The sequence below is a fragment of the Amphiura filiformis genome, chromosome 6 (assembly GCF_039555335.1).
Source record: "Amphiura filiformis chromosome 6, Afil_fr2py, whole genome shotgun sequence".
In the NCBI taxonomy this organism is placed as follows: Eukaryota; Metazoa; Echinodermata; class Ophiuroidea; order Amphilepidida; family Amphiuridae; genus Amphiura; species Amphiura filiformis.
In genome coordinates, this window is record NC_092633.1 from 6120817 (window position 1) to 6144009 (window position 23193).

The 23193-nt window shown below is 38.7% G+C and overlaps 1 protein-coding gene across 1 annotated transcript; it reads left to right on the forward strand.

Moving 5' to 3' along the window:
- Positions 1–452: 452 nt before the first annotated feature.
- LOC140154070 (gamma-aminobutyric acid type B receptor subunit 2-like) lies at positions 453–22635 on the forward strand. Its single transcript, XM_072176680.1, has 16 exons — positions 453–582; positions 4953–5123; positions 7651–7752; positions 8134–8248; positions 8480–8628; positions 8818–8962; positions 9173–9270; positions 9400–9463; positions 9748–9834; positions 10973–11123; positions 13723–13855; positions 14825–14935; positions 19269–19388; positions 20264–20447; positions 21827–21975; positions 22543–22635. Exons 1-16 carry the CDS (start codon positions 469–471, stop codon positions 22633–22635), a joined length of 1986 nt encoding a protein of 661 aa, XP_072032781.1. The 5' UTR covers positions 453–468.
- Positions 22636–23193: the final 558 nt, after the last annotated feature.

The following is a 23193-nucleotide window of genomic DNA, read 5'->3' on the forward strand; positions in this document are numbered from 1 at the left end:
GTCCTATAACACGAGCATTCGTCTCTTGTAAAATAGTTACAAAGCACTTACGACCTCCTTGCATTCAATTGACTTTAGCATATGGGTTTGGTTTATAAAGATTGTGTTTTAGTCAATGACCTTTTCTTAACCTGCTAAATAAATATAGAAGTTCAATGTATTAATATTTTTTCAACTGTTCTGGTCAGTACAATATTATTCATTCTTAATTGTGTACACACAAAAGCACACCCCACATAAGCACACACCCAGCACACCCCACCTCACAAAAACCTTTTAAATGAATCAAGTAATGTAGTTTTTCCATATCCTGGATGCGCAACATGTACAGTCGCAGTCGATCATTTAACCTCCTCACTGAAGGGTTGCTATAAATAGACAATTATTGTCCACACTATCTTACTGAACATAATGATCATAATTATTTGATTTTGATATTAGTGTAATGGCGGAAAAGCAGTGAATACAATGTATGAAGAATTGTACAACAAAACGCTTACAAAGGTCATGGTGCTTGGATGTGGGTGTTCTGGCGCTACTGAAGCTACGGCGGGGACGTCTCATTATTGGAACCTGGTACAGGTGAATGAAAGGAAGTTGAATAAACAATAAAAAGAAATTGTCATTTCATTAATTTATTATTTCAATCAGTCTTTTTAGCATAGAAAAACACAGTTATAATAATAGTCAAGACTGAACAAATATTTAACCTCGAGCAATATAACGCACGGCAAATAAGTGAAAGAGAAGCAAAGACGTAATGAATATTGAAGGAAGGAAGGAAATAATGAAAGAAAGAAAGAAAGAAAGAAAGAAGGAAAGAAAGATTGAAAGAAAGAAAGAAAGAAAGAAAGAAAGACAGAAAGAAAGAAAGAAAGAAAGAAAGAAAGAAAGAAAGAAAGAAAGAAAGAAAGAAAGAAAGAAAGAAAGAAAGAAAACAACATGGCAATACAGAAGCACTTAAGTAGGGAGACACTGTCGCAGTGTCGGGGAGCTGAAAATTACCTTTGCCAACACCTGCAACCCCGGTTGCAAAGAAACAATGTTTAACATGCTGTTTCTGGTGTTGGATTTCCCATTGGGTGCTCTCAGGTGCGGGCTGGTATTTTACCAGAGTGAGGGAATGAGCTCCCTCTACCTCCCTAGCTCAGTTGTTGAACATGCCAGCTTTAGGGCGGAGGAAACCATCTGGTTCAACGGCCAGTATGTTCAAATGTCTTGGCCATTTGTTTTTGCTACTGCAACGATGTAGACAGTAAAGCCAGCGACACAATCATGATGAGATATTGCTCCGTTCTTTCCCCTTTTAGTTACTCATATCTTGGTGTTCGTGGCATTTGTTAGGTTAGGTTTAATACCAGGTCTTTCAAGAGCACTTGTGAGTTATGTTCCGGCCGGACTTTGTCCTTAAACTGCTGGAGAACAGTGCGGTAAGATCGGGTGCTGTTTTTCTGGTAGGGCTAGTTTAGTTCCAAGGTCTCTTGCCATGAAAATCAAGCTCCATCTTTGTTTTCTTGAGTATTCTAAGGGGACAAGGACATATTGATTCTCTTCATATTGGAGAAGCCTATCTCAATGGCTCCGAATTTTCATCATGGGCCAAAGAGCGGAAGAGGAAGATTTACTTCCCAACGGTCAATAGGCTGGTGTTGAACATGTCATCATTGGTCAACCTTCCAACACTGGCCAACATGTTCCAGATCAGAGGCGAACTACTGGATATTGGTAGATCTCGGCTGCTGTGTGTCCAGAAATAAGCTGAAACAGGGCTGATCACCCGTAAAGCTGCTGGGACTGGACTAAAATAATTCCCTGCAACTCAATGATTACGAAAACTACAAGCAAATCTCTAAAAACTCCGAGGGTAGATGAGCGGCAGTCTACTGTTGACTCCATGACGGACCAGCGGGAACTCGGCACACCATCACGAACTGTTGGCCCTGATTATTGTCGATGTCTACCTTCAAACCTCTTGTAATATCTACTTATAATGTCCGTACTATTAATCAACAAGGGAAAATCCATCAGCTATTCATGGGCTGTGCTGATGCAGGTATTGACATTGCCAAGCCCAACTGATGAACTTTGGTCAGACGATAGGAACTGGGTTATAGTATACAGTTCTGCTACCATGCAAAGGCATGGAGGAGTGGGTCTGGTCTTGTCCAAGCATGTTCACAGATGTCTTAAGAGTGTTGAAGCTGTTTGCGAGAGGATACTATTTGTAACATTCCATGGTAACCCTCAGCTTAGCATCACTGTTGTATATGCACCCACTGAGTGCTCAACATCTTCTGACAAGGAGGATTTCTATTCATCTCTATCTGACCACTTGGATGGTATGAAAAGGCACAACATCCATCTCATCCTTGGTGATTTTAATGCCAGAATTGGAACAGATAGTCATCTTTCCCATCCTTGGGTGATTGGTCCATACTGCTACCATGATTCAACCAATGACAATGGTGAGCGTCTGGTCAACATTTGCCAGGAGTACAACCTCAGACCGGCCCAAATGAGATTCCCCAACCCAGGAATCGTCTCTGGACTTGGACCCATCCAGCTGGATCAACCCATGCACAGTTAGACCACATTCTAATAAACAGAAAGTGGGTAAATTAGCTCCGCAACTTTCGAGCATACAATTCAGTAGAAGTGGACTCCGATCATCGTATTGTGAGCGTCCGTTTAGCTGCCAGTTTGCGAACAAGCAAAGGAAAACCTTGCAAGAGACCAAAATTCAATTGGAAGAAGTTGCAAGATCCCGATACAAAGGAGGAATTTCAGCTGGAACTAACAAACAGATTCCAGGTCTTGAGCATGGATGATGCCACACCCATCTCTGATAGGTATGATACCTTTGAGACAGCAGTTCGTGAAGCTGCTGAGGAAGTTATTGGAAAGCAAAAGCCATGCGGACTGCCAAGTTGGGTATCAGATGCAACCATCAGACTTAAACTTGAAAGGGATGAGGCCAAAAAGCGGTACTCCATTTCAAAGTCTCGTCAATCTAGAGAAAGGTGGAGGAACTTGAACACCAGCCTAAACAACTCTTATAAATCTGATGAGCTTGCTACACTCAATAAGCAGATGGAAGACCTGAAGCTGGCCGATGCAATGGGGAATTACACCACCACCTGGAAAATCATACACTCGCTTTCTGGGAAGAACTCAAGGAAAGGGGTAAAAGTCAAAAGAGAGATGGATCAGCCCCAACCAGTGACCATGAACTGCTTGAGGAATGGAAGGAATATTTCAGCTCACTCCTTAACAACGACAGTGGCACAGCAGCTTCAGAACTTCCTGCACCAGCTGTTGAAGATCTTCCTATTATCACTGAGCCCCCAACTCGTGAAGAAGTAGTTGAAGCAATAGCAGCCATGAAGACCAACAAGGCAGCAGCGCTGGACTGTGCTATAACTGCTGAAGCACTTCAGGGAGGAGGGATAGCATGATTGATATGATTCTCAAATTCTGTATGGAAGTATTCTCAACGCTGACACCGCCACGTCAGTGGGTCACAAATGTCATCATTCCTCTACCAAAGAAAGGCGACCTCTCTCTCATGACAAACTACCGTGGTATTTCACTTATGTCCATTGCCGCAAAAGTGTATAACAAGATCCTTCTGAACAGAATCCGACCTCACATTGATCCTTTACTGAGAAGCAACCAGGCTGGCTTTAGATCAGGTCGAAGCTGTGCTCAGCAAATACATATTTTGAGGAGGATCATGGAAGGCTTCAAGGAGTACCAACTCCCCTTGACAGTCACTTTTGTGGACTTCAAAAAACCCTTTGACTCCATCAACAGGTCCGTCATGTTCTCAGTGCTGCGGCATTATGGAATACCAAAGGTTGTGGTCAATGCCATCCAGGTGCTCTACAAGGACTCCAATAGTGCCGTTATGGTAGATGGAAGTATCTCAGAGCCTTTCCAAGTAACAACTGGAGTGCTTCAGGGTGATGTGTTGGCACCATTCCTGTTCATTATCCTGGTAGACTACCTCCTGAAGAAATCAACTTCTGGAATTGACGCTGGAATTGTTACCTACCCACGTCGGTCAAGCAGGTATCCTGCTAAGATGCTGAATTACCTGGATTTTGCTGATGATATTGCCCTGTTGGAATCTTCTATAGCCCGGGCCCAGTCACAGCTTACTAGGACTGCAACAGCAGCAGCAGATCTAGGCCTTGTCATCAGCGCACCTAAGACAGAATATATGACTGCAAACTGTAACGCCCAGCCAGCACTTGAAGTCTATGGTAGTACCATCAACCATGTCACAGACTTCAAGTACTTGGGTTCCAAGATGGGCTCTAGTGTTGGAGACCTAAAAGAAGAAAAGCACTAGCCTGGGCCGCTTTCTGGAAACTGGAACGCCTTTGGAGAAGCCCATCCCTGCCAATCGGAACAAAAATCAAGCTGTTTGAGACAACTTGTGTCACTATCCTTCTGTACGGTTGCGAGTCATGGGTAATCACCAAGGACATGGAAAACAAGATCAATGCCTTTGCAACATCTTGCTACAGAATCATGTTAAACATCAAGCGTGTGGATCGGATCCCAAATGAAACCATCTACAATCTGACCAACACCACTCCACTGATTGCCAGAGTCAAGATTCATCAACTCAAATTTCTCGGCCATATACTGCGTCTTGAAGATGACGAGCCTGTGAAAGAATATGCCCTTTATATTCCACCACATGGGAAGAGGAAACCGGGACGGCCGCGGACACTGTACTTACAGTATGTACAGCACCTCCTGGGAGATACTGAAGGGATGCTGCAGCCAAACAAAATTGTTTCGCTTGCCCAAGATCGCAACAGTTGGAGAAAGCTTGTAGTCGCCTGCTCCGCAGCCGACTGATGATGATGAAGTAGGCTATAATAAGCACATTCACTTTGAATCATTAACAAATAATATGTTTTTTTCTTTACATGGTTTAGGTGTCATTTGCTGCAATGTCTCCAAGACTATCAGACAGAGCGACTTACCCCAAGTTTTTCAGAGTTTTTCCACCATTTTCAATGCTCAATCAAGTGAGTGTTGCCATGTTTAAAAAATTTAACTGGAAGAAAATTGCCATCCTTCACCACTCACACGAAGTTTTCTTTTCGGTAAGTATTGCACATACAGAATTAAGCTTTGCAAAGACTCGCGATCCCAAAATTTGCATTTTGATTTTTAGGTTTTTTGGGAATCTTCATGTAGGCCTATATCTTCAATACGAAAGGTCAAAATGTTCATATGATGGTCGTTTTTTCATCCCAGCCACTTAAAGCACATAATGCCGTACACCACGAATGAGCCGTAAATTCGGCCCGGTCAATTTTGTTTTATTTCGTATTTAGAAAATATATATCATAAGCTTTAAAACGGTATATCATTTGACTATACATGTCTCTTTTTCCACATTGCTGGTAATAAATATCTAACACTCATAATTGTGACGTGTCATGTCAAAAGGAGACACTTTTGGGCAGGATTGTAAATGGAGAAATAGCCAAAAATCTGACCGGTGGTGATTTTTTCACAATTTAGGTTTGTTGCAAATTTGTGATGTTATTAATGTTTTACATAATAGTTTCAGACCAGAATATAACTGGCATCTTGTATTTATTGAGACATTTTTCAAGGTAATTCTTACTCACAAGATTGTCAATAATATTTTTAAAAGGCCGATATCTCAATTTCTAATTTTATAATACCATAACTTACGAACTCAAAATCTTCGCTTAGGAATGTCCGATTTCATTGGGGAAAACGGCGCTGTGGAGCAAAATATCTCTGTATTTCAGATATATAAAAACCTCAAAATTGATAACCCGCCCAAAAGTGTCTCCTTTGACATGACACGTCATAATTGGCGGTCATTTCAAATCATCCCCAAGTCAACGAGGTTCAGGAATGGCCTCTCATTGTTAATTGTTGGTTATACCTAGACAAAATACAATGCTTTGTAACGCACCACTTGAACAGGATTTAGCCAAAGCAAACAAAGACCAGAGCTATTTTAAGAATTCTATAGATATAGGTAGAAGCTTATTATCCTCTTCAACAATAGGAATATTGATTGGTTTAAAAGGTGTTTGTTAGGGCTATCAAAATGAGATACATGTCGCACCAACTTGAGGTACCTATGAATACGACCTTCATACACATTTTACACTGTAACTCAGAATACAATTTAGGACATTTACGGCTCATTCGTGGTGTACGGTCACATATTATTAGATTTATAAGGTTTACTTCTAGGACTGTTAAATGTCAAAAATGTCTATTTTTTATAATTTGCCAATTTGTTTTATATCGCGAATTGAAAAAAATATCAAAATTATTTGATATAAAAAAGACGCTCCTCGTATTCAGAATGCAATGTGATGTGTCTAATGTGCTCAAAGGTAGGTGACCAAGCCCTTGACAAAATAACAAGGACAATACCAAGTACTTTCTTTTCGAATGTTTTTCTTGTTGCAAGAACATTTGAGAGAAAGGGTTGTCTCTATCCATCCATAATTACTTTTCTCGCATTCTTTAATACCCACGGCTATGACGGAAGCGTTAAGTGATAAATGCAACATGTTTCAATAACTTAATTTCCCCCAGCTAATGATATGCAAATGTCTTGTCGCGTCTTCGACAACTTTAAATTACGAATGAAACTCAACATCCTCAATCGCGTGATAAAAGTACGGAGCACTTTCAATTTTAAAATAAAAGTGCTCCGTACTTCATTTCAATGTCAGATTCTGTCTTTATCAGATTGTGTTCATAATTGTCATCTAATTGTCCCAAGGTCCTTGATTTGTCCTCTTCATTAGCACATCATTGATTGTTAAAAATACAAAATACGAATTTTCATGAAATTTTAAAAAGGTCTTCTGGTCCGAAAATTTCTTTTAGGAATGAGCATTATCTAATGGCAGCATTCACACCAATCAATAAATGCTTAATTATTAATAAACGCACGGTAGTTATTATAGGAATCAACAATTTAATCACCAGTCCGGTACAACAATTGGTGGAGAGTCTTGTTAACTTATGGCACACGTCATTTATTATGGGGCAAAATAAATATTTCATTGTAAAGTTAAATTTCCTAGATTCTAATATCATGAATTCAATCTACACAGTACAAGGCCCGCTGCATACTTTTTCATGAACTATATAGCATATTCGATGCAAAATATCTTGGATATTTAATCCATTCTCATTCTATTTTCATGCATGTTTAACACCAGACATTCGACATCAAATACAATTGATTTCCCGTCAACAAACATTCGTCAGAAGGGGTCAGAAGATAAAAATGAATTGAAATAGACTAAATATCGAATACTGTTAAACGAATATTTTAAGGTTTTGCCGTTGGGGCAGGGACAACATGTACATGTATTTACCATTTTAAACAAAGGAAATATTTCTTTTTTGTTTCCTGTTGTTTTGGAAACTCTTAAAATTGCTCATATCTTTGAAACTGGTTGCTCAATTTCAATGGGGTTTTCTGCAAAATTCAGCTTTGTAAATGTTATCAACTACCCTAACGAAAACTGAAAATTTTATATTTCCGAGTTCCTGATTTTGCTTGATTGCATCACAATTGTAGCTTGATCGCAACAATGTATATCTTTATTTTTCTATCAGGCTAAAGCCGACATGCTAGAAAAGGCACAATCCAATGGATTAGAGGTCATTGCTACTGAGAGTTTCGCTGACGATTCTACGCAACAAATTATTCGTTTAAAGGTAACTAAATTATTCAAATTAGGTTTTGCGATTTACGGCCTTCAAACTGTCACAGTCACAGATTATTAAAGAATAGGCATATAGAAATTTCATACTATGCTGAGTCCATGTACGTTAACTCACATCTGTAGTGGCTTTGAAAAGAGCGGTATCCGTATTGTATTCAATCTATAATTGTAGGCTACACCGGGTCGATACATCCAAACATCGTTTTGACCCATCGTTATGGCAATTAATCCTGTTACATCACTACTTCTACGGCGAATTGAGGTTTATCAAATCTGTAATTGAGCCCATCTCTTTGTACTGTACAATCACACCGAATCCACACACCCCACAATATTCTTTTCAAGAAGCGCATTGTTTTTAATATTTTTAAAGGAGTCGGGAGCAAGAATTGTGGTGGGCCTATTCCAGGAAGCGGTGGCTCAGAGCGTGTTCTGTTCTATCTACAAGGCTCGGATGTTTGGGGCCAAATACGTCTGGATCGTGCCAGGTAGGGACATGTTTAATAAGAAACAAATACAACATGAAATGGAAGGGAAAATGTTCCGAGGTGTTGGGTGATTTGGACTACTTCAGCTCACTCCCCTGCTCATCCCGTCTGTGTAATGTATTCTCTTCGGTTCCTCTCTGTTTGTCCCTGTTTTAATCTCTCTTCATTGGTGTCTCTTCCATTCATTGAGATAAAACATTTTCATGACCCTTTGATATCACCTTTTAACAGGATACCTCTTTCGCGCTGGATGGCTTGCACATCATGGTAGTACTGTCGCGTGTTCGGAAGAAGAGCTCATGGCAGCAACCGAAAGCTTCTTTGGTATTTACTTCGCTGATTTTCCTGAAGGTACAAGATCTGAAAGAATATCTGGGATGGTATGTTGTATTTAAGCTGAATATAGTCCACCAATAATTCTATAGGCCTATAACTTTGAATGTATCCGTATAATTATCATAAACACAGTCATCATTAATGGTATACCACAGGCACATGTTGATTATCATTATCATCCTGGTATTTTTAGGAAAGATAATCGATAATTATTATTTTACCGATTATTTCAGACCTCGAGAGATTTCCGAGAGCGTTATGACAAGCACATTGATTATCAGCAATTTGCGGGTTCAGATGAAGCTGGCTTTGGTTATGATGCAATTTGGGCAAGTGCGCTCGCACTCCATCGGGCTGACCAATATCTCAAAACTGAAAGTTGGTATACAATTGAATTTGTAATGAGAGAAAAACAAGCAAACAAATAAAACCAAAAAGTAAATATGCACCCCTACACACACTCTGAGGTAAAATATTACTTAACACATGTAAATAACACACCATCATTTCATATAAATTTAGTTTACTTGTGTGTGCTTTTATACATTATAGCTATTTTACCAAATCATTCCTAAATTTTTTGTACAGATCCACCCAGGACTATTTTGGATTTTGACTATTCTGATGTAGAAATGGGCGATTTAATTTTTAACATGATGAATTCAACCAATTTTGAAGGAGTAACGGTACGTTATTTAAACTAAATATACGAGTAAAATAACAAAGACTATAAAATAATTATTTATGGATACTGCTCTAAACCTGTAATAAAAAAATAGCAAATAGTTTTATCACTTTCTTTAAATATAATTCAGGGAACGGTACAGTTTACATCGACTGGTGACAGATTGGGACCAATGCAAGTGGAGCAAATTCAAGGTAGATATTTGAATTATAATCTAACTAAAAAGTGAAGTCATTATATTGATTATAATTATTATTCCCGTCTATTGACATGCTTCCTTTTTACTGGTATTTAATTGTTTCAGCAGTAATTGTGGTAGGCACTTTGACTGATTCCCGAGAAAGCGTTAAAAAATGTTTGGATAAATGCGAAAGCCTTATTGTCATAAGTGGTTTGGTATACGAACCACTAAATTTGAAATTTAATTCTTAGGCTATGTGACTTGATGTATAATGTAATTCTATTTTGCGTTTTGCAGATGATTTATCGCAAGTTGTTGGAATCTTAAATCCAACACATTCAAGTCAAATCCAATGGTCTCAAGAATATCCGATTTACTGGAAAGGTTGGTATTCAACTCTCAAAAATCACAACACACTGTCTGCTTGTCTGTCAGCCGGGGTGGTCAAAACACGAACACAAATAACGGACCTTTCAAAACGATTATTAGTTACACGATATTATACTCTTATACTTTTTTAATATTTGAAAATTACCACAAACACGAACACAAATAACGTAAATTTTCCGTGCTCTTGACTTAATTCCAAAACGACAATACTTACTGTGAGACCTAAACATCTAAAAAAAAGTAACTAACCCCCTTAAATAATGGCCATTATTCAAAAGAGCCTAATTACAAATCTGTCAAATGCGTTGGAAGCAGAATTTATTCCTGCGCATTTTGACACCTCATTTGATACGATAGCCCAGAAAACAATAAAACACCGGTCGATTTAATGTAGTGAGGTCCATATTTGAAAGTTGCGCTTACATACAATACAAAATCACTCAGATATCATTACACAGAAGACTCACAGATTTCCTTCCATTATACTGAATACAAAATCAATACAATTTACTGCAACTTTCAAAATTTTGGGTTACATTGATTTAAATGTACGCTGTGACGTCCATATTATTGCTACAAATGAGGTGGCAAAATGTGCAGAAATAAATTTGGCTTCCAACGCATTTTACAGATTTGCAATACAATCGCCCGTTTTTGAATAATGGTCATTATTTAAGGGGGTTAGTTACTTTTTTTGAGATGTTTATTATAATAACTTATACTATTTCATTGGAAAATTACTAGCAAAATATGCATAGAAACCTATCTGGAGATATGGATAGAGAAAGAGACGAGCCCATGCAAACAGGCAGGGAGAAAGACACATATACAAATAGACAAATAAAATGACATTACTGTACTAGCGTTTTCATGGTTTTGTCTACTTTGAAGAAGAAAATGGCGAGAGATAGAGAGAGGGAGAGACAAAGATAGGGGAGGAGGGGATGGAGATGAGTTGGAGAAAGATATAAGGAGAGAGTATGATCAAAGTATTCTAGCTAGAATACTTTGATATGATGATGAGAGAGGTTGGGGAAGAAAATCTAGCTAGAGAGCTGGTAGTCATTTAATTGGTAATTTATGGAAAGAGAGAGGTAAAAAAGAAAGTGACGTTTATCTTTTATGTTGTTAGGTGGTAAACCTCCCGTTGATGCATTTATCGAGGTTGAAAAATACCAGTCCATATCGAAACCTTTATTTGCTGTGATGGTGGCACTAGCTTCGATTGGAATTAACTTGACAATTTTCTTCTTGGTTTTTAATGTATATTACCGAGAAATCAGGTATGCGATAAATCAGGGAATGTGACAATTAAAGATTTTTTGATGCAAAATATATTTGTCTGAATGCTCCACAAAACGATTAACAATCACAAATAGGCCATCATTATGGTCGATTCACAATACGATGCGCCTCCAGCGTTTGCTGAGGGAGAGGTCAAAATACGCAGTGCATAATTGGAAAATATCGACATCCAAAGCCCGCCTAAAACGAATACAACACAGGAACATATTAAATGTCATTATGTGTTTAAATTAATCAATGTCAATGACATCTGATACTGAATGAGATGTGCAGAGGTCAAACAGACAGAGCAGGCCTTGGTTTCAAAAAGAACCAGAAACTGTTAAGAGACATGAAACCCCAAGAACACAGGAAATGCCTTACTAGTCTGGTAAAAGACGTAGATGAAGATGACATGCTTGTGTACCTCTATGGCTGCGCCAAACAAGGACAATGGCTCAGATGGGATTCTGCCATGCAAGTAGATACATCTTGGAAGAAGCTCCTTTATGTATGGACACCAGAGCTCCTATCTTTCCATGTCAATGCCATCCACGACCAACTTCCATCACCAGCTAATTTGAGACTGTGGGGAAAGACCAACCTCGGATCCTGCCATTTATGTCATTATAATAACTGCACTCTATTCCATATCTTAAATGGGTGTAACTATTCTCTGCAGAGTGGTAGATACAACTGGAGACATGATCAGACACTGAAAGCTGTAGCAAATGGCATAATGCCCTTCATTGAAGAGGGAAATCAGAAGTCGTACACCCCTCCAAATTCCGCACTGCAGATGGTGTAACCTACCGGAATCCAGCACTGCCTCTTCCAAAAATGGATTCAACAAACCTCTTACAGAAGGCCAATGACTGGACATTTCTGATGGATGAGGAACAGAAGCAAGTAGTATTACCTCCCATAATCACAGAGACTGGAAAACGTCCTGATATTACAATCTATTTGGAGCTTACAGTCCCAATGGAAGAAAACCTGTCAAATGCCAATGCAAGAAAGAAAAGCAAATACCAAGATCTTGCAGCCGACTGCGAAAATAGGGGATGGTGTACGCACTACTTCCCAATTGAAATTTGAAGCAGAGGTATTTACAACACATCGCTGACAAAATGCGTCGCTGCTCTCGGAGTACCAAGTGGAAAGAGACTTAACATCATGGATGTGGCTTCCAAAACCGCACTCAGAACCAGCTATGTGATTATGGTTATGCCGTCAAAGCAAAGCATTCCGACAGATAGAAAGACTAGGTTCCTGTGACCAGTCATTGTCCGTAATGACATTGCACATCCCAGTTCCAGCAGTGCAAGCTCTGCTCAGCTGACTCTAGCTCAAGGGTCTGCTGGGTAATATAGGGGCATTGACTTAGCACGCTGGTGTACGCTACTCATACCAGCTGTTCCTAGCCTGAAAGTAGGATGGAGTGCCCAATTTCTGATGATGGTTTAATTAAATCTATAAAGTCCAGAGACCTCAGAGAATCAATTGATACCTACGCAAGACAAGGAGATGTGCAGTTCAAGAAATACTTCCAAAGACACCTTCAAAGAGGCGAATATAATGGAGTGCTCATCTGTATAAGGGTGAAATAAGGCTCCGAAGGTGACTGCGCTGGTGCTCTACCAATGAATTACTTCTCAAATGATATTACACGCGAATGCGCAGTAAAACTGTAGTAGATCCGTTCCTCCGCAGAGCTCAGTGTTTTCAACATTATTATTATCACACTCGCGTGAAAAACCAATGGTGGGTAGAACGGCGATGTCGACTCTGAAGATCAAAAATAGGACTGACAAGAGCAACCGCTGGCGACGTATTGTATTGTGAATCGATTGTGTCCGATGTCTTAGGTTACAGTTCGGGGGCACTGCTAATTCAAAGACGTCTCTGATATCAAATAATCTTGAAGCGTCATGTCACATAACAGTATCATATTTCAGAGACGTCTCATAAATCACATACTCCCTAGTTTCAAAACCCAGTCGCAAACGATATAAGTAATTTTGATGAACGTGCCAGCGCAGAGTGAATAATTTGGTATATAGGCCTAGTCAGGGTTGTAGCTAGCCCAAGTTGAGCATGTTGAGTGCCTGCCAATTTTACTATCCAATTCATGAATTGGATAGTAAAATTGGAATTTTTTTTACTTCAAAACATTTGATTTTGGCCATTGCAATCTAAGTGTGTTCTGGGACCATTTGTCAGAATTTGCACAGATAGATATAATTTTTGCACAGGTAGATATTTTCTAAACATAGGAAGGCTTATTATAATACACTCAGCTTCGTTCCGATGTGCTGCATCGGGTGCCGAGCTGTCAACAAAGCTCGACGTATGTGATATCACAGACCCCCGTATGTGAAATCACTGACCCGTCTTTGAAATCAGAGACGTCCGGTTATTACGAGTACCCCCGAACTGGTTAGGTACGGTTATCTTTACAAACTTACAAAGTTACACGTTTTGTCGTTACAGTGTGCTTCTATAACAAACTATACAATCAAAGTTTGAATCACTTTGAAGTAGAAATTTTATTAACACACCGATCGATGCTCTTCTCTTCTACACATTTTCAAACAGAATAGTTAAGATGTCGAGCCCCAGACTGAATAACGTCATTCTTATGGGAGGTGCATTAGTGTATTGTTCTGTTGTATTCCTTGGCATTGACGCAGGGTTAGTTAATCGTGACGCATATCTCATAATGGATAAGGTAACTGGCGAATAAGGCATTTTATTTTATATTCAAATACACATCTTTTCATATTCAAATAATATGTTCCCTATAATCATGATATTCCATGGTTGTAATGCAATCAAATAAGCAACACAATGATACAATAATGTGCGCAAGAAGCACGAAACATTTTATCATGGTTACAGTGAAGTATTTTGTAAGCTTTATAGCTGCTTTGATGGCACGAAAGCGCACTAATGCATCGGCAATTATAATTGTTTGAACCTTTCTATGGCCATGCTTGTTTGTACAAAACATTCTGGAGCTAGAACTTATATGGATGTTAAAATGTGCTACCAATTTAAAGGAATGATTCGCTTCTATTCGTTTATTAATACCGTAAAGTATAGCAACAAAACAAAGAATTTGATATCGCATTATGACTTTGGTATCACAATGATAATAATCTGAGCACATTGATCTAAACATTCAACTTGTACATGTTGTATATTCGACGAGACTCTTCAACAAATATTTTAATACACGGCTGTTTGATGACATGCAAAATGTAGTCATTTTAAATAAGTGAACACTGGTGGCGCTATTTTGCTTGAATCTTGTTTTCATCTTTACAAGGGGTAAACACTGGTATAAATAGTAACAAATAACATTTTCAAAAACCTTTTTATCATGAAATGCAAGGAATAACTTATATTAGTTGGCTTAATTATATTAAAAATATATGTTAATAGCGCCCTCAATTTGCACACAAATATACAGTTTATAGAATACAAATTACCACAAAAAGGTGAATAAGTTGATAAAGATACGAAAATTTAGCAAACCAGATTGTCGATAAAATAATAGTGAACAATGAATATCGAATTTGCGGAAAAGCTTGATTTCTTTGTCCATATAAGGGCATTTGAGCGTAATTTTACAATAAGATATTTTGAGTTCCATAGGTTTACCTCTTATAACTTCCATTTGTGAATTGTTTGCCAGATCTCCACGTGGTTCTTAGTGATCGGATTTTCCCTATCATTTGGAGCAATGTTCAGCAAAACTTGGAGAGTGCATCGAATATTTACCACAAAATCGGTTGTACCCAAAAGGGTAAGTTTGACATTTCATAAGCCTATTGAAAAAAGAAGACCAACACACGTACCGATGCAATTTCAAACAAGCATTTTGACTGGCTTGTAGTGAATGTAAGGCCTGACAATGCCATTGCTACCATTCATACTATAGTTCTTCCATAAAAATATCAAACTCACTCGATAGTATCGACCATAAGGAATATTCGAGCCAAATTTGGACACCATCTGGATATTTTCCCTTCATGTACCTTGCAATATTCATTATAAATGTTGGCTATAATTGCCCATATTTGCCAAACAGGCCAATGGTATATCAATGATGGAAGTATTTGATGGGTTTCTGGGAACAGTTAGTGAATGAGGGCGAACTTTTACCAACTTGCGATTCGCTAATGATATTAAATAAATTTTGGATTTTGGATATATTGACCTCTTGGCAGGACAACCTGAAGAACTATAAAGTGACCTCACAAGAAAGCTGGATTACAGTGCAAGGCGACTTGGCATAAAATCAGTGCTGAGAAGAGAAAGATCTTGAATGGGGTCTGATGGAAATGTAAACGTTGGTGGGGAAGAACTTCGAACAGTTATACAGTTTAAATACCTTGGTGCAACGGTCTACAACCATAAGAGATTGTGACCCATTTGGAGAGACAAGAACATCTCAATGGCAGCAAGAATGAGTCTCATGAGAGCATTGGTAGTTTCCGTCTTACTGTATGGGTTTGAAACCTGGGCGCAAGAAATGCCGAAATGGAAAAGGATTAACGCGTTTGAGATTAACTGCTTGAGAATGGCTATCCAGGTCTACACATTCTTCCAACAAACAAATAAGGGCAATAATGGAAAGCTTCGTTTGAAAGTACGAACATATCTGATCTCCATTGTGAGAAGAAGACCACTTCATGATCAGTGGTTTGCAGGGGCGGCGCCAGGGTATTTTGATAGGGGGGGCAAAATTTTTTGAATTTGTTATGCGGCGCGACAGCGCTGCCCGTCGCGCTTGCGCGACGCAGGGGGGTGTCTGAGGGGGGATGTGCCCCCCTCAGAATTTAGAAAATTTTCAAAATGAAAGCACAAATGAAGCCATTTGATGCACCATTTCACCCTTTTTAGGGTTATTTATTTATTTTCCAACCGGATATTTTTATGGATTTCATTCACGGGCCCGACTTTCAGCCCGCTGGTTTTAGGCATGGACCTACTCAATTAGTAAATCCAGCACCTTTTGGCAAGAAAATAATTTCATGGTACAATAAAGTCGCGCGAAGCGTGAAAAAATTGGCACTTTTTAGGCTAAAATGGCCAAATATGAGGTTACTTTGGTCAGAAACCCACATACAGGCGTCAACATTGGGGGATGATTTTATGGACCATCACCCTATCAAAATATTGGGGGATTTATACCGCACACCCCGGGTCGGATCTACGCCTCTGGTTGCAACGCGGTGTATGTTAAGTCAGTTGCATTGTAGGCTATATGATATGCCGGGTTTTTTTTTTATAAATTGGCACGATAAAATATTATGAATAGGGGGTGTCTTGAGGTTGAAAATATTTCAAATTGAAAGCCGTAATCAGGAGCGTAGGTGGGAGGTAGTCGCCCCTATGATCACTAAAAGCCAAAAAGGTCCACTTTGTGAGCGTAGCGAGCGAAAAAAACCCAGTTTTTTTAATGCTTTTCAAGTCAGAAAAGGACAAAATTTGCCCATTCGCGAGCGTAGCGAGCGAAAAAATTAGGTTTGTTATGCTTTCTTGGTCAAAATTTTAGGAAAAGGTCCAAAACAGGTCCACTTTTTCAAAATCATATTAATTGTTGCATGCCACAGACTTGCATGAGTTGCCGCGCCAGGATAGCAACGTTTGCACAGGATTTTTCCAAAGTAGTTCGGAGAAGGCAAGAGAGGCCATGTGACTTATGGGGGGAAATTTGCCAAAAATGGGCCAAAAATATAACAACCAACAACTTATTTGGTACGTGATGTAGGTCAGCATTCCACAAGGGTCAAGATGTCCGAAGGGGGAGTTTCCTCCTTCTAACCATGGCCAGGAGCTGCCAGGGAGGGGAATGGCTCCTTTTCTTCTTCTCCTCCTCTCTTTTCTCCCTCCCTTTCTCTCTCTCTTCTTCTCTTTCTCTTTTCCTTCCTTTTACCTCTTTTTGAAAATCATAGGGGGGGGGGGCAATTGCCCCCCTTGCCCCCCCCTGTGGCGCCGCCCCTGGTGGTTTGGCCATGTGTTCAGGTGCAAGAACAGTCTAGCTAAAACTATTCTACAAGGATGTACAGATGGCGTAACTTGAGGAAAAGAGAAAGAACAAAGAAGACCTGGACTGATAACATCAAAGACTGGACTGGATTGAACTTTGACCAGCTCATACGGTCAGCAGAGGACAGAAAACTTAAGAAATTGTGCGTCTCCAAAACTATCTCTACATCGCCCCATCGGCCTCCTATGGACTAATTTGATACATATAGATAGATTTAAACCAAAACATAATGTGTATTTATACCTGAACATCGGTGCTGTCATGTGATCACATGGGGACGATTCCATCATAATCTGTTTCGGTTTTTTGATTTTGATGTGGATTTGGTAAAATCCACATTACCCCAAATGTTGATGTTATTCGATTCCTTCTATTTCCCTTCTTTGTTTCTCATGCCCCAAACAGGGCTTTTATTTTACTCTTACAACAAAAATGGCACATCAAATGGGAAAAGATATTACAAATACAAATACATTACCGAAATTTAAAATCAATTAGTGAAATGAAACTTGGCTTGTATAACTCGTCGCCGAATAGACATAGTGACGTCAGGTAAGAAATATAAAAGCTGATATGTCACTCTGTCCCTTCAATGACCATTAAACGCTGTAACACTCCACCACGTCCACCCAGCGACGAATTCAATATTCAAATCAAATGTATAATAGGGCTCCAAGTGAAACTCTTCTTTACAGTTCCTTTTTGCACTATATAATTCCTTCAATTTCACATCGATTACTGTTATATTTTCATACATGGTAGATATCACAGCTAATTCGATAAAAGCAGTCATAGTCTTATTTTTTCTCATCCATTACCTCTCTTCAACAAAATAATAAGTAAAGTAGAAACGCGCGACACAGCAGATACTGGCGTAGTGTGATTTGTCCGTTTCACATAATGACGTAAAGGTTTAGAGCTAGCTATATACTACAGCCTGTCTCAAAAAAAATTGTGCAAGTGAAAAGCGCCCTCTCTGGCAATTAGAAAATACCGTTGTGACATAATGCTTACATCAACGTCAAGGGCGTAGTCTTAGCTCTGAAATGCCGTTTGTTCAGTTTAGTTTGCTTGTTTTAATCTCGAGATATGTTTAGTTAAAGACGAAAGGGTAAAATCACAATTGTGCCACTTTTACTAGGGAAGAGGGCTTTACATGTAACAGTGATAGCATCAAGTTTATCAAGAGTTCCTTCGTGAAATCAAAAGAATGCATCAATAACACAATACAAAATATTCTTTTAATGTTTTATCATGATGCAGGAATGCAGGAGTCTTTTTCCACTTAAAAGAGATTAAAAGATAAATAAATATTTCACATTCTGCTGTAAAAGTAAATACATGTGCATGTCAATGATTTTATCATGATTTTATCATGGTAAATGCTGTTCTCTTAGTCGCTTATGACATGTTAAAAGACAAACAAATATTGCACACTTATACATGTTATAGGTTAATGAACGCGTATTACTTGTTGGGAGAGATATTAGACAAAATAATGCACGCGTGCTGATGTTGATGCGTCTAATGCATGCGCCCCGAAAGGAGGAGTGCAATAGACGCATCAACATTAGCTATCATTGACTTACATGTACAGCTCTCTTCCCTAGTAAAAGTGGCACAATTGTGATTTTACCCTTTCGTTGTTAATTAAACATATCTCGAAATTGGAACAAGCAAATTGAACAGAACAAACGGCATTTGAGAGCTCAGAATACGCCCGTGACGTTGATGTAAGCATTATGTCACAACGGTATTCTCTAATTGCCATAGAGGGCGCTTTTCACTTGCACAATTTTTTTTGAGACAGGCTGTATAGTAGATACTCCTTAACTAATAAAATACAGTTCAATAGCGTGAACCTTAAACTTCAATTTCAAATGGATTCGGTATCGACTCTGTTATTAGTAACAAATCCTTCAAAAACGTTTTTCTCCGATTTGTAATTTGTCCTTCACTTACGCAACTATGCTGCGACCGACGAAATATAAAACAAAGCATATCTGCTGGTAATTAAGAACGCATATACTTCGACACATTGACGTTAACAAATATGAATTAAATTCATTTTATTTCTTTACAGATTCGAGATGGTCAGCTATTTGGTCAGGTTGCCGCACTCGTGTTGCTCGATGTTGCAGTATTATTGATCTGGGAAATAATTGATCCGATGAAAATACAAATTGTAAAGGGATACCCCGTTGTAAGTATTGTCCATTATGTTTAATCATCATCATAATTAATGTATTATCCTAATATGGAGCAGAGAAGGCGCCAACCCGGTAAATTTGCCCAACACATTAGCCTCTTTCTGCGCTGGGTACTACCTGCCAATATTAGACTCTCAGTCTCAGACCCTGGTAATATCAAACGCTGGGTTTAACTCTGATCTTTAAGACCAATCTACATCAATTGCAAAATTATAGTCATCAATATCGGCATTATCGTCATCATCTTCCTTTTCTTTTTCTTCGTCCTCTTTCTCTACTTCATCTGGCTCTTCCTCTTCATCTTCGTCCTCTTCATCATCTTCTTCTTCTGTTCCTTCATCATCTTCTTCTTCCGTTTCATCTTCTTCCCTTTTTCTTCTTTTTCCTCTTCTTCCTCTTCAACATATCCTAAACAAATACAGATATGTCATAATTAGAACAGATAGCCAATAGCTGCATATTTTAACTCGGATTTAAGGCCTCATTCGTTGAAATCGGTAAAGAATTAGACGTAGTGATTCAAAATTCGAAGGAAGATGCAAATTCAAAAATTGCAGATTGCGCCATTGGATGCCCTATTGATTTGTACACAAAGTGCTCTCGAAAAGAACTAATGTCGTGATTAGAAATTTAAAATGCAATTTTATTTCGTTCCTCATTGATCATCGTGTCTTCAATTTTCAACTGATTTCAACTTTGACAATTGTCTCTGTTTAAGACATACAGGGGTAAACATGACCGCCGTTGACCGGTACTTGAATTATTTAGCTGTAAACTATATATAACACAATGATTAATGTCACTTGTTGTTGTCGATGTAAAGGAAGTTTGGCAATTCAACTCAATTTTAAATTCCTCCTCCGAATAGGCAGATCCAGATGATGATGATATTTTGATCATCCCAGTACACATATTTAGCCAATCCGTGTATCAGGTATATTGGATGGGAGCGTTATTCGTCGTCAATGGTTTGCTACTTGTGTTTGGGGCATTTCTAGCATGGGAAACACGAAAGGTTACATTGCCTGCTCTCAACGATTCCAAACTTATCGGTAAGTTAATTTCGCTAAATTTTCAATAAAACTAGCGCTAGGGATGTAATGGTCCTTAGATTAGCCCAAGTCATATGGTCAACCAGCGCTAGGGATGTAATGGTCCTTAGATTAGCCCAAGTCATTTGGTCAACGATCGCTAGGATAGTAATGGTCCTTAGATTAGCCCAAGTCATTTGGTCAACGAGCGCTAGGGATGTAATGATCCTTAGATTAGCCAAGTCACTTGGTCAACGATCGTTAGGGATGTAATGGTCCTTAGATTGGCCCAAGTCACTTGGTCAACGATCGTTAGGGATGTAATGGTCCTTAGATTAGCTCAAGTCATTTGGTCAACGAGCGCTAGGGATGTAATGATCCTTAGATTAGCCAAGTCACTTGGTCAACGATCGTTAGGGATGTAATGGTCCTTAGATTGGCCCAAGTTATATGGTCAACGAGCGCTAGGGATGAAATGGTCCTTATAAGCCCAGGCCATTTGATCAACGAATGCTAGGGATGTAATGGTCCTTGGATTAGTTCAAGGCATTTGGTCAACGAGGGCTAGGGATGTAATGGTCCTTAGATTAGCCCAAATCATTTGGTTAACGATCGTTAGAGATGTAATGGTCTTTAGATTAGCCCAGGTCATTTGGTCAACGATCGTTAGGGATGTAATGGTCCTTAGATTAGCCCAAGTCATATGATCAACTAGCGCTAGGTCCATAGATTAGCCCAGGTCATTTGTTCAACGATCGTTAGGGATGTAATGGTCTATAGATTAGCCCAGGTCATTTGGCCAAGGAGCGCTAGTTATGTTATGGTCCATAGATTAGCCCAGGTCATTTGGCCAAGGAGCGCTAGTTATGTTATGGTCCATATATAGTCATTTGGTCAACAATCATTAGGGATATAATGGTCCTTAGATTAGCCCAAGTCATATGATCAACTAGCGCTAGGTCCTTAGATTAGCCCAAGTCATTTGGTCAACGATCGTTAGGGATGAAATGGTCCTTAGATTAGCCCAGGTCATCAGGACAACGGACGTTAGGGATCTAATGATCCATATATTGGCCCAAGTCATATGGTCAATGAGCGCTAGAGATGTAATGGTCCTTAGTTTAGCCCAAGTCATTTGGTCACAATTTTGAGCATATTAGCGCAACGGGAAAAAACATCTATCATTTTGTTTAGTTTTACTTAGTTTTCAACCGTACCCTTGGTATAAGTTACGACAAAGATCCAATATTTTAAAATGCATAGTTTTGTCGGCGTGTTTAAATAATGTTGGGAACAAGATCAAAGCCCCAAAATATGCTCATCCTCTGAGCACTAGGGGGGGGGGCAAAATACGTCGAACTGGCGCTGATCACTATTTCCAAATCGTGTTTGAATTTCAGGTATGAGTGTTTACACCGTCGTCATCATGTCATTCACTGGAGTGCCTGTATCGCTTGTGGTTAATGAACCTAATGCCCATTATGCCCTCATTGCATCATTTATTATCTTTTCTACCACGTTGACATTATGCTTGGTGTTCATTCCAAAGGTATAGTATATCGAGTCGACAAAAACATTATTTCAATCGCAAAGGATATGACGTTCACATCAAAAGTGAAGCTAAGTGAGATGGTTCGTCACTTGCTTTATCTATGGAGCTCTATGAGGGACGACCTCACTCGTTCATTAGAGCTATACCAAAATATTCCTCAGGTCACAATGATTCAGAATATAGTTTGATTTTACCTCGTGAATATCTTATCATTGTACTCATAAACATTAAATATTTGTATGATTTCTGATCAAATATTGTGCCATTGACAACATTTAAGTTCTGTTTATGTTTCGATCAAATCAAATTCTATTATTGTCTCATAACAGGTTAAAATGAGAAACGATGTGACACCAATTGGTATGCTCACACATGATGGAGGATCTGTCCATGAAAGCATTCATCAGGTGAAATAAATAGATGTTAAATTATATTATTCATTTGATGACATTAAAATTTAAAATATGCTTGCGGTATTACACTCCACCGAAGAGTGACATCTAAAACTTAATAGAAGGACAGATTTACCTTTAACATACCTATTGGTATCATTTTCTTTTGTAGAAACCCAATATCGTGAGTGCTATGAACGATGTCCGGACACAACCTACAACCAATGGAAATGGTGATAATACTCTGGCAAAGCCAGGATCATAAATGAAAGGTTATTTTTTAAAGCTCGTATTAGTGTTAAAAGTACCGATGTGTATTTTGTTCTGTTGGTTAAAATCTGGATCAAGGTATCCAATCTCACATAAATAATTTTGCGTTGGGGAAAATGAATGAGCCATAAGAGTACCCCCATTCTTCGAAGAGGACCCCGTCTCAGCCGCATCATTAGTCCATTACCATTAGTCCATTACCAGTATTATACCTTCTTGGTACAAGTGCTTACCCAGCAAACACAAAAAAGTTTTAAAAACGTTTTAAATAAGTTATATTTTGGCTTTTGGTTTAGGTAAAACGTTTTAATAACATTAAAATGTCGGGTTATATAAAGGTCATGATAACGTTTTAAAACGTTTTGTATGAAAACACACTACAACAATATTTTTAAATGTTTTCAAAAATGTTATTGTAAACTATTTTTGCAAACATTTTTGCCAAATATTTTGTCAATACTTAAATAACATTATGTTAAAATATTTAAACCCAGCAAACACAGAATGTTCTTAAAATGTTTTTTTTAAACATTGTAAAATGTCGGGTTATATA